The 12,540-nt window shown below is 46.9% G+C and overlaps 4 protein-coding genes across 4 annotated transcripts; 1 reads left to right on the top strand and 3 right to left on the bottom strand.

The window, feature by feature from the left end:
• Positions 1-1,312: 1,312 nt before the first annotated feature.
• Positions 1,313-3,001, bottom strand: N7483_002800 (DUF1996 domain-containing protein; the record flags this gene model as incomplete). Its single annotated transcript, XM_057086237.1, has 3 exons — positions 1,313-2,552; positions 2,615-2,771; positions 2,827-3,001. 3 exons carry the CDS (start codon positions 2,999-3,001, stop codon positions 1,313-1,315), a joined length of 1,572 nt encoding a protein of 523 aa, XP_056952386.1.
• Positions 3,002-4,852: 1,851 nt separating this feature from the next.
• On the bottom strand, positions 4,853-6,883 carry N7483_002801 (uncharacterized protein; the record flags this gene model as incomplete). Its single annotated transcript, XM_057086238.1, has 3 exons — positions 4,853-6,221; positions 6,288-6,423; positions 6,514-6,883. The coding sequence occupies 3 exons, from the start codon at positions 6,881-6,883 to the stop codon at positions 4,853-4,855; spliced, it is 1,875 nt and encodes a 624-aa protein (XP_056952387.1).
• Positions 6,884-7,418: 535 nt separating this feature from the next.
• Positions 7,419-9,396, bottom strand: N7483_002802 (serine/threonine-protein phosphatase 2B catalytic subunit; the record flags this gene model as incomplete). The annotated part of the gene is made up of 5 exons (XM_057086239.1): positions 7,419-7,476; positions 7,533-8,470; positions 8,540-8,797; positions 8,873-9,204; positions 9,279-9,396. 5 exons carry the CDS (start codon positions 9,394-9,396, stop codon positions 7,419-7,421), a joined length of 1,704 nt encoding a protein of 567 aa, XP_056952388.1.
• Positions 9,397-11,663: 2,267 nt separating this feature from the next.
• N7483_002803 (uncharacterized protein) lies at positions 11,664-11,921 on the top strand (the record flags this gene model as incomplete). Its single annotated transcript, XM_057086240.1, has 1 exon — positions 11,664-11,921. The coding sequence occupies one exon, from the start codon at positions 11,664-11,666 to the stop codon at positions 11,919-11,921; it is 258 nt and encodes an 85-aa protein (XP_056952389.1).
• Positions 11,922-12,540: the final 619 nt, after the last annotated feature.

The following is a 12,540-nucleotide window of genomic DNA, read 5'->3' on the forward strand; positions in this document are numbered from 1 at the left end:
TTGATGAGTGAACTGATTGATTTCTAAAACGTCTGGAAGCCTGATCGGAGTCTTTCTTTCCTCGAGATCTTCGGGTCTTATATACCTCATCTCTCTCACCTGAAATGAGCTGCTCGTCCTTGCTCATAACATTTGAATGAATGCCACGTTCTCACGGCAGCCTATCGTCAGCATCATGCATCAGAAACATCGTAGCCGTAGCTCAGCATAAGCTCTTCTTCCTCATCAGAGACATTGAACAACAAAGCAATTAGATAACACCATATGTAACCCATCACCAAAGGCCTATAGCAATAATAGATGGTGTGATAAACTGACCTCGCTATAAAAATAGCAATGAGGCAATAGAGAAGTCAACTCGCCACTCGTGCCAGGGATGAAAGGTCGAGAACAACCTTCCACGGCACTGCAGGGTGAGCAGGGCTCGGGATTGCCGCAGAAATGCATAACAGAGAGTGACATTTTCATAAATCAATTCATTCTGGAACCCATTGGCGGGAGATAAGTTCGTTACAACTCGTGCTATCGCGCGTGCTACATACCCATTTACCCTGTCGCCATGGCCCATCGCAAGGGAAAATAAGCACGTTGCAACTCTGAATATTCTGGTTCGTTGGAGATTATTCGAGACAGGGGATGTTATTGAAGCTTGAAATTTGTACTTCCATTTTAGGTGCGTGAGCTTGTTAAGGTCCTTTCTGATGGTTCTTGCACCGCATGCTCAAGTCTTTCTTGTGTCTCATCCGTCCCGCTTGTAGGGTCACACAGTACTGAGAACTCACTCCCAGCTCCTTTCTTTTGTAGATGTTGGTTCTAAGACATCGGCTGAGGTGGTCTGAGTGTGATCGCAGCTGTTGGTGCTGTGGTAGTATGAAACGCGGTCTATAATTATGGTACGTCTAGCCCGATCTAGGCAAGACATTCTTGCTGTCGTTCCACCCTCGAATTTTATACCTCATAGATCAGTTTCAGCCGCGAGGATATACTCAATTAAGGTCGGAGATTACAAATAAGCTTATTTGATTTGAATCAGGCGATCAAGGGGTCTAGCCTCATGTGTGTCTTGGGTCAGGTCAGGTCATATTAATTTCTGTTATTTCAAATAGCAGGAATAATATCACTATAATCATTCAAGACTATCCCAAATACCCGATGTGAAGCGTCCAATATAGGCAATAGAAAACATGTACACGAATGGAATGTTCCGGTCGCAGTCCAATGACCCAGCGAGGAGGCTGCTGGAACTCCGGTAGAGTTACATTGGCGATCGAAACCTACGCCAGCGCAGACTCGATCCGCCGACTGTTTTTGATCAGAATGTTTTTCCATAGCTTCTTCGCTGATGCAAATGACCATGGTGGTGGACATGTCTGCGTGCGTGGTGTAAGATCTGATCCTGGTCTTCGGGTTCTGTTGGGATTGTGTCTCTTTCAACATATGAAACAACGGTAGATGTTTCACTGGCGGTAGTTATAGCAGTTGAAACAGTCCGCATAGTTCCTCTGCTGGTAGAGTATGGAGCGCCATCGTGGTCGATCATGACAACAACATCTTGCTCCAGGTATATGATTTCCTCAGCAATAGGATCGATTTTAATAGAGGTTGTGGGTGTTGGTGTTGGGCTGGGAGCGGAAGTAGAGATCGCAGCCGGAGTAGTTGTTGAGACAGGTTGCCCATTGGCATCTGGGGCATCTGGGGTATCTGCACTTGCCTGAATCGAGAAATCAAAGGAGAGGTGGGGAATAGAGAAATGAGGGATATCAATAGGGAATCCCTGTGGAGTAGAGACTGGACGAGGCGAGGATGATGAGGTAGACTTGGGGGATGCATAGGCAGGCCCCCACTCAATAGGGACACCACCTGGTAAACCGGCAGCATCCACCTGGGTATTCTCATCTTGGAGCAGGGAATGTTGCTCAAAGAAACACTGACGCTGATCTTCTTCTTCCTGAATATCGAAGATTTCACAATCGTTTACAATGCCGGTCTCACTTGTGCAAGTATCCACGGCTTGTTGTAGAACGCCATCTTCCCAACCAAAAAGAAAATCTCCATGGTATCCAAATCCAGTGGGATCTCCATTCGCCAGCGCAAAATACCCGTCTACATCTTTAAATGCGTAGGTGTCCCAGATTGTCTCGTAGAAAAGGGAGACCAGTTGCGTCTCGTATCCTTCTGGGCAGGTCCCAGTCATGACCAGGTCGGGATACGCAACATGGGATTTATGATCTGGGGAGTCGACATCCTCGCCATTCCAACAGGATGGGAACATCAATTCCAGGCGGAGACCGTCGACACAGTTCTCATCCAGGTATTCTTTGCTTGGCATATAATGACGCATGAGGGATCCTTCGGCGGCTTCATTGTAGTTCAGGCAGTTGAAACCTATCGCTTTCTGGCGTAGTGCCTCCTGGGAAACCTGTGCACCAGACCATGAGGACTTGGGCGGATCGGGGATGGGCCAAGTGAAATTTCGCTGGAAGGGATCACCTGCAACCATTCGGAAGTTGTTTGGGAATGCTTGGATATTCTCTCCGTAGAGTAAGTAGTAGCTTGGTGGGTGTTAGTATGAAGTCTTGATAACTTGAACAAGGGAACGAAGCTTTAAACGTACGCAAGCATGCCTCCAACTTCAGTGACCACTTGAGCAGTCCCATTGGTATGCATGAAGTATAGTGCCGGGGTCCAATAGGCAGACATATCCTGTAACACACCACACGAGGTACAATTCGATTCCCTCAGGATCTGCATATCCGAGTCCATGCCAAAGTCTGAACTTCTTGTCAGCATCTTTTCCCCAGAGAGCAGGGTTTTGGGATAGCTCACTTCCGCCGCCATGAACGGAATGTACATGCGATGATAGTTGTCCCGGGTCGATGATAGGATCCAGCCGGGCAAGACCAGTTCGCCCGCGACATGGCAGACGCCAGAAAGCACTAGTAAAGAGCGGAAATATCGCTATACAGGCTGCAAGAGCAGCTTGGAATTGAATGTGATGCATTTTGAAACGAAGGAATGGACTAGCTTAACCAGCCGGGGTTGTAAACGAGTGACACTTCCACGAAAAAGGGATTGAATGCCAATTGAACTCTCCAGGAGCACCGAATCAATCGGTATGGCGTTGCGGAAGCGAGGTTGAGTGGCGCTATGTGGTAAGTGTGTTGTATATCAGCCGTTGTCGAGGGCGTCGCTGTCGGATGTATGTTAGCATTGGAAAGGAAATCAAAATCAGGGCCCCACGCGCATTTTTGAAAGCCGTAATTCATTGAAGGCAGGTTGCCAAGTGGGATTCCAATGCCCAATCAAGCGTCATTGAAAGGGTTTCCATTCGAGAGGATGTGAGATCCAATGGAGCCACCCTTTGCTCGGAATGATCCCTTGCTTCGGGGCTTCCACCCCTGGTCAGGGTAGACACCTGTATAAAGGGGGATACGGCCCCGGGGATAGCGGGAGAGTGCCATCGTGGTATGCAGCTTACCGTGATATCTTCCAAGTTTGGACGCGTCCTCTATGACGTAGGCAAATAAACAAGATCTTATTGACGGTCCCTCGTTCAAGTGTCCAGGTTGTATCTGTGTAGACAGAAAGTTATAAGAGAGCGATCTGTTATGGAATAAAGGAACCCCAGGGCTCTTACAAGGCTTCTCGCTGAAAGTTAAGGATTTGGTTTAAATGCCTTCAAAGGAGTGAAGTGCGTTGAAGGACAAAAGGAAGAACAAAAAGCAGCCGGGGCAAGGAGTGACTGAATATACCTTCAAAGTTCTATATCATGATAAACAGGAACAAGTTGAAGTATACAACGAGAAGAAGGGTAGGGGAAACGAGATGAGAGAAGGACAAAGGGGAAGCTCCTCCAGTATAAAACTTAAGATAAATGAAGACATACAGGGCCACTGCCAGCTGGGGAAAATGCCGCAAATAGGGTGATAGGATCTTCTTCAGGGTACAGTCCTTCCATGAAGACTTGACCAATCCCTAGAAGGCACGATATCAATGGTCCTGATCTCCACAGGGTCAACGCAAAACGTCACAATATTGAGTAGGCTCGTGCGGGAAATGAATTGGAAATCCGACCACATGTGCACTTGGGTACATTTGCGATGGCGACCTCACGGCTTTTACTAGTAAGTTGAAGTTGGAAATGAGATGAATTGTGCCAGTGGCCCGCGACTTCCAGATGTCATCAGGTTTAACTTGAGATTCAAGTGCCAGTGTGAACTCGAATATATACTATCCAACTCAGAGTGGGTACTCCGAGTCATAGGAAGAGGAAGTATTGGTGACAATTTGAAAGAGCCTGAGGCTCGGAGAGATTGAGTAGTACTGGAGGTGGAATCTTGGAAGTGAAACAACTTGAATGTCCATTAAGAAATAGTATTTGAAATGGCAGTGACAGTGGGTCTTGATTGAGATGAAAGTTGTAGTTCAGGGTTGTGATTTAGGGACAAGACTGCCCCTGCGATGGCCCCGGATTGGACACACAGCATATGCTGAAATGTTGCCTAGAAATGGTATTTGAGGGAACGTGCCAAAAAATGTTCAAGTTCAATTTGTTCCATGCCAGTGCGCATCAGATCTCCGGAATCTCAAATTTGAGATTAGATATGACCCGGGTAATTGTGTCCGTGGGTTCTGACTGCTATTCATCTGATGTAATGACACTGTATACTAGGACGCACCAACTTGAATGGATATATCCAGGCCCCACAGTATCACCTCTATTCAAGTTCAATGTTGGAATTCATGTCCATTATTCAAATGCTCGCACATAACAGAGTAGATTGTACATTTAGATAAACTTCTATCATGGAGTCAAGGTACATATACAGGATATCCCACTAGAGGCAAGAAATCAAACTTTCATCTTCTCTAAAGCCTCGCGGGCACGAGAAACAGATTCTCGTGCACGATGATCTCTTAAATCTTCCACCTCTTTACCACCCTCACGGACGATCTTCCGCATCATATCCTCGGTCTCTCGTAGAGAAGTGCGGCCTTCTTCGCGGACCTCCTCTTCCCAGAATTCACGGGCAGCGGCCCACTTCTTCTGTTGGCGACGGAGACAATAGATAAGACCAACTGCAGCGATAGTACTTGATTCATACACAGAGGCAGATGGTACAGATAGATATGTGAGGGCGGAGAGGGCAGAGGTTAGAGTAGTGGTAGACACACTGAAGAGCACGAGGCGCTGAGCAAGAGCCTGGAGAGCAGGGACGGTAGTAGTGAGCAGTTTGGTGCGCATGTCAGGGATCTGAGTTGGCCATGGAGGGATGATTGACTGCGGTGTGGTAGGTGTAGACTCTGAGGGGGTTTCAGGAGATGGTCGGGGTTCGTCTAGCAGGCCAGCCTGCTGGTACTTGCCCGAAGACCAGATAGCCTCTCGCTCGGCGCGACGGAGAAATTGCCTCTCCAGAATCTCGGAGGTGATCATGCCCACGTCGTCCACACGCCAGAAAAGCTTCCACCATGCTAGACCCCGCCAACGGGAATCAGCGAAACCTGCTTCGAGGGAGCTGCGCAGCTCAGAGTGTCCGCGCTCAGCCCAAGTCATGACACTACGATCAAGCTCGGAGCGGACCTCTTGGGAGGCAACACCCACTGTTTGATCCTGGAGAGCCTTGGAATCACGGGCGGTAATTCCCTCGTCCGCGGCATTCAGTAAAGACTCAACCAGGGGGACCAATGCTGGATTCAGCTCGTTTTCCTTGGTGGTCTGGGAAGTTGATGCAAGCCAATCGATAACTGGCTGTACTCCACTTCCACTCCAACCACGCTGGTACTCCGTGGCATTTTGTACGGATTCCCGGATGGCATCCAATGCTTTTGTTGCCCGTTCAATATCCACAAATGACAGCCTTGCGCCACTGCTCTGTTGTTCTACAGAGAGCTCTATAGCACCGCGCACTGATTCCACCTCATTCTTTAAATCTGACTGTCCAATAAGTGAACTGAATGCGACAAGTCCATCTGCTCCCTTCCCGCAGATAATGCTTCGGTGAACTGGGTACCGGATAAAATTATGGCGTCCCGTCTGTGATATTGGGATGGTAATGGTGGGGACGAGGAAGGTATCAGCTGTGAGAGCCGTTCCTGTGGAATTCGACTCAGAGCCAATAGAGCTGACAAGGATCTCAAGGTTGCCATTCTTTAAGATAGGTGATCGAACCGCAACGGTGGGGATGAGGTCGTTATGAATAGTTTCTGAGATTTCGCCGTATCTATGAATCAGTACCAAAAAATTAGCATCACAGTCATGGTTGTACGAATGTTGCAAGCTTTCTCACCGAATCAGTAACCCACGAGATGGATCACCCTCATAACCATCAAGAATATCTTCCCAGCTCTCGCGCTGACCTAAGGGATCAGCAAGGAGCAATCGAACAAGCCTCCGCGCAGAATCCACACTATCAAGACCGAGCACTAGAACAGAATAGCAAGCAGGTCAGTCAATCGGTCAATCCACCGGAGAAGGCTGGTACGGAGAAAGCATAGACTCGATGGCTTACTCACCTGCGATACGAATCAAAGGTTCCTCCGACTCCAATCCACGCAGCGCAAGTTGTAAGCGACTCACGCTAACTTCTTGAATGGCCGCATCCTTCACTCCGCTCAGCGCATCGTGAAGCTCCTTGAACCGCAATGGGACCGTCGATATAGTAGTAGAGGTAGTCAAGGAGCGAGAAAATGGCGAGACGATTGAAGGAGCAAGGCAAGCATTTTGGCGCGCATGCGCAATCCTGCGAATGCTAGAGGTCTTCGGAGCGGTACGCGTCGACAGCGCTCGGCGACATATTGAAGGGGACTTGGAGGGAAAGGTGCTAGCCCTTTCCAAGGGACGCGCGATGCTCCTTTGGAGCGAGCTGCGTACTCTGGCAGGCATAATTTGGTCTGTTAAATAGCGAGGAATAAAATTGTGTCCTCGAGGGGACCTGGCTGGTGGTTAACGAAGGGCTTGAAAGATCGGGAAGTGAGAGCGGGCAATCGGGCTTGGCAACTCGGCCCCGTATATGCAATGACGCATGGTAAAAGGTACGAGAAACTATAAAATCTACATTGATTTTTGTTGGATTATATCATGGTTGGTTTGCAAAAAATTGAATTGTGGTAAAATTAAAACCTCCATTACATGATATTCTTTTTCTCGCCTTGAAATCCCGTACGCCAGCATTCAGTCCAACTATAGCGGGCAAAGATCTACTACCTCCCTCTTTCAGGAGATGCACGTTAAAGTGGACTGAAGCCATTCTTTGACCATCAGTTTAAATGAACAGTCAGGCAATGCGTGGAACCAAGCAGATAGATAGGGTATCGTGTCGATCATATCAGGCAGAAGGGCGTGTGTACGCGCGCTTGAGGGCAGGAAGGAAAGGCATAGATCGTGTCATGATATCAATTCAGTCAAAGCCACAGTCAGCCTAAGCCTCCTTGGGTTGACTATCGCGTTGGCGACGGTTGCGGCCAGAACCAGCAGACCTATATTATGTCAGATTTGCACTATAATGAATCAAGAATCGTGGAAAAGAACTTACATGCTGATTCGGCGGGCAACGGTTGCCAGCCCTTTGTCGTTAGCAGCCTCCTGCTCAGCACGCTCCATCGCGGCTCGGCGGTTCTCCTCGGTAGTTTTCATAACCTCCTCCTGGCTAGGTGGCAGACGCTCATTCTGCAAATCAACCTTGCGGGCATCCTCGAAGTTATGAATGGCCTGCTTAATACCTTCAGCACCCAACATGAGTGTACCGGCCGGAAGACGACCGCCAGCCGCCGTCTTGAGCTCCGAAACACTCTCAGATTGTTCACGCAGAACCTGGAAGACACGAGAAAGGCGACCAATGGCCAAAATCTTGTTCTTGATGGCACGTCGTCTGTACTCGCTGGACTCGGTATCCACTGGCAGGGGTGGCGAAACAGGTCCCGACTCCGCCGACTCCGAGATGGTCTCGGGGATACTCTCTGAAACGGGTGTGTCATCTTCTTCCAATTCCTCCTTTGAGCAGGTGTTGAGAATTGCGATCAGCATGTCCGTGATCTTCTCACCAACGAACGGTAAGGACCAGGTGAAAACATCCATGAAGTTGGGAAGCCAGTAAGGGTGAGGTGTGCAGTTAAACTGACGAATGTTCATGACGTTGTTTTCGTACTTGAGAACAGCTGCCTTGTTGTTGTAGACGTCAAGGTAGTTCGGAGCACTGAAAATGGTCATCACACTTGGGAATCCAGTAGTTCGCGTCTTCCTGTACATGCGGTAGCCGGCATCCTGAGCTTCGTGTGCACGGATAATAGAAAGCAGGTTATTCTTCTCCAAGAAGGCGCAAGCGGCGGGGTAGGAGAAGAAATAAGAGCAGCCACGAACACTGTTGTGGATGAAGAAATCGCCCGTTTTTTCTTGGCCAAATTCTTCCAATGGATCAGCCCAAAGGATATCGCACATAAGACCGTGAGTAGGGGGCTCGCGGAATCGATCAATCTTCTCAGTATGTTAGTAGGCTGTCATAATGACACGACGTAGTTTCAAGGAGCGCAAGAGGGAACATACGGCTTTAATGTCTTCGAGGGTGTGCAGCTCCGGGCTGAGACCACCGTGAATGCAAAGGAACTGCTTGTTCATAACCGCCGCCAGCGGCAGAGAGCAGAAGGATTCGATACAGGCCTCGTAAATCCGTTCACTGTACTTGTGCTTGCACTCAAGCTTGAAGGTAAAGTAGTCCGTCAAATGGCGACATTCGTGGTTACCGCGCAGCAACCAAAGGGAATCCGGATACCAGATCTTCAACGCCCAGAGGTACAGTACACACTATAACAATCCAAAATTAGCGCCGCGCGAACAACCGAAATTTTTGTGCGAACACAAGTCGGACCCAAGACGCACCTCGATACTGAAATAACCGCGATCAACGTAGTCACCCAAGAACAGATATCTCGTCTCTGACGGGTCACCACCGACTTCAAACAGTTTCATCAAATCATAGTATTGTCCGTGCACATCACCGCAGACAGTGATTGGGGCATCCATTTCCAACAAGTTGGGTTCGGAGCGCAGGATCTCTGTACCCGCGTGGATAATCCATAGCGCCTGGTCCTCGGTCAAACGACCTTCGCGATACAGATGCTGCTTCAGGTAAGAAAGGTTAGGCTTGGAAGGGTCGTCGGGAGACCAGAACATGTCATCGGGAGGGGTGCTCAGGGCCGGCGCTTGGACCTCTATAAGTTCATACCAGACATCAGCAATGAGATTCCAGTCAAAAGTGATAGATGATCCGGTAGGACCAATTTACCTTTAACGACTCGTTCCAGTGTGGACACTTGAGAACCATCCTCCATCTGGTGTAGGGAGAAATCGATCTCAGGGACCGGTTTCTTCTCCCTCACGGCGCGCGCAAGATTCCGATCCATTATTGACTCTGAATGAGATATTTGTGGGAGACTCGGGGACCGGAGTAAGGGGCGGGAGGGGGAGGGGTGGTAGAAGGGAGAGGGGATATGATCGCGCGGAGATCGGGTGGCGGGGTGTGGTCTTGAGTATGCTTAGATGATAACAACCCAGAAACAAATGACAGAAACGAAGCCCCTAGCACAAGAACAGAGGTTTTCAATCCAAAGAGACCCAGTGGGAGAGGAATCGGGTCGCGTGTTGATGGGGATGCAGTTGGGAAAAAGAGAAACAAATCGGATAAGCGGGCTGGGCCTCTTAGCTCCTCTCTCTATTCTTCTGAACCGCCTTCAGGTTTATGTGTGGACCGTAATACGAAGGGGGCAAAAATCCATCATAACAAAATAATGTCAGACATATATTTAAAATTATATAAGAAAGTATAACCAAGAAATTAAGGTAATGTTCCGATGACAAGGCCCAATGATCATACTATATCTATGCCCACTGACAGCCTGAGGTCTTCATAACATTAACTTGGGCAACCCTCTAGACACCTCAGGCAGAGAATACAGCGTCCACTTGAGCTCCACCAATTTCTAACCTTGGAACCTTGGAACTGGATCTGCCCCGGATTCTAGGGCTCAGAAAGGGTATAAAAGGGAGGATCTATGGTCATAGATCATCACTGTACCATTTTTAATCAACTTGCTCATCAAAATATCATGGACAATGCCCAGTGTATTTTGATGCAGCTCGCATCTTTCTCTGCAAACTAGTCCCAATCAGTATTAGACTCTGATTGATTGATCTGCACACAATTCTCGCATAGGGCTTAACATGATACACGTCAACTGGTGCACTTTATAAAAGGTGTGTGATATCCCAGGTGCTGAAGCTTGAGATTTGAAGTAGCTCTGAATAGTTGGACCAGGCTTGACCATGTAACACCTGGGCATTTGAATGATGGGTAGGAGAAAAAAATATTGCATAATGAGATTTATGTGGAGTCGACACTAGCTAAGCTAGTGCTACTAGTATGAGTAACTATGCAAATGTTTGAGAAGAGACTTGAAACTATTTATTCGTCCAAATTAGTCCCAAAATATGATATTCAAGAAGATTTTGAAGAGTTCCAGGTCAGAATTCCCTTTTTAAACAACAGATCCATCGATTTATGTGTAGTCCTTTTTTTTTCTTTCTTTTTTTGAAGGCAGGGCCTGAGCTGAGTTAGGTAGTCGTAGTATGCATATCTCAAGCTGGTTCAAGTTTGACTCGTATTCGGTCTGAGTCTTTTCTGGCATATCATGACATGCAGCAACTCGGGACGAAGCAGGTAAACTAGGCACGTGAGCTACTAATATTAAGAATAAATAGACTACCCTATGATACATACTATAACTATCAATCTGCTGATCATTTATGTGTAGCGCAAACTTCTCTAAAACTTGGAACTCCCCCGCATTCAAATTAAAACCTTGAAAAGCAAACCGAATGTGTAAAATCACCGTTTGGTGCCACTGGTTGTAAATTGAATATTCAAAATGCTGGTGACATCCAAATAGCTTTATCCTAATACTAGTAGTGGTAATATAATATGGTGCTACTATTCTATATCTGAATGCACCATGATTCTTTAAGCATAGTGCCCAAGTGGTCTATACTTTCATATCATACTAATATACTCGGTGACATGTGTACGTTTTCAAATGTTTATGCTAAATTAGGACAATCAATGATCGATGGCAACATAGAGGCGTCAGAGACTAAGGGAATACAAGAAGTTCGCTGCAAGCAATCACTTGGACTGCAACACTTTTGATCCGAGTCCTTCCAGATTGCGAGATTGGGTTCAAGATGAAATGCTGGTATCACAATATTTGATATGTCTCTTTTTAGCCAGGTGGCTTCCATGGGAAGGACGCAGCCAGTAATAGAATAAAACCAATCCCGGATTCACAGGAGCTTCGGAATAGACACAGACGAGATAATTATTACCAGCAAAATAAAATTTTCATCTAATCACATGTGCATCAATTGACATTGTGAATTTCAAACTTCACTTCCCGTACTACAGATCAGGGCTACTAGTCAACATCTGAACTTACTTAGGTAGTATTGGTTGACTATGCTTAGACCATCTGGGATACTAGCACTCGCTGCCAGTCAAACAGGCAAGGGTTTGCTTATAAAAAGGCATATGTCCAGCAACTAACACCAAAAAGCACTTGAACATTATCTTTTCACTAAGACTTGAATCAACTCAAAACTACCTCAGAAAACAGGCAAAATGCTCATTTACGTTGGCAAAGTCACATACTCTCCTTACGCTTCCGAAGAGCTAATCAACGTCGTCTTCCGTGATAACGTCCAGAATGGGGACAAAGTGGTTGTGATACTTCAGTGGACCAAGGATGCTAGTGGAAAAGCCAAGGCCCACTTCAACCATCATGGAACTGTTAGCAATATCGTCGTGAACAGTTCGGGTGAAAAAGAGCTGGAATTACTTTCCGCTCCATCTGAGAAAGATATTAGTTATTACTGGTGAATACCCAACTCCTATTGGACTTAATATTGACTAATAAAGTGTTAAACTATACAGGTTCAAAGGAAAGTTGTCTGGCCAAAATCTAACATTGTCAATGTCGAATAAAGGGGGAGAGGTGGTTGCAAAGGACATTCAGCTGAAGTTGTTCTATTTCTAGTCCGGTAGTATGACCTGGGGACATCTGGAAGCTGGAGCCTGTGTGTTATGCCAAAATTGATACATGAGTCAGATCAGATTGATGCATGCAATGATGATGCGAAATTTCAAGTCGAGACCAGAGGAAATGACAGCAGGAGACTTGAATATGAACACATTGTATCTTTCAAATTGTTATATAGCACAATATGCTATCTTCCAAACTCGGAAATTGAATGTCATTTAAGCTGAATCAATGCAACTTTGGGAACAATTGAGTGATCCATCTGTTCTATGGCCATACTCGAATTGATTACTAGTAGGGTGGTTCCGGTTGGACGATATGATTTGATTCAAGTTTCAAATGTACAAAGTCCTAGTATTAGCGATTCTGTTACTGCAGCTTCCAAAACGTTCACTCACTTGAACTGGTTAAAGAGCCAATTCCATCATGATCCGAATTTATACCACTCTTGATGCATAT

Source organism: Penicillium malachiteum, assembly GCF_028827825.1.
Source record: "Penicillium malachiteum strain IBT 17515 chromosome Unknown utg000001l:1.0-8184562.0:1.0-8186909.0, whole genome shotgun sequence".
Classification (NCBI taxonomy): domain Eukaryota; kingdom Fungi; phylum Ascomycota; class Eurotiomycetes; order Eurotiales; family Aspergillaceae; genus Penicillium; species Penicillium malachiteum.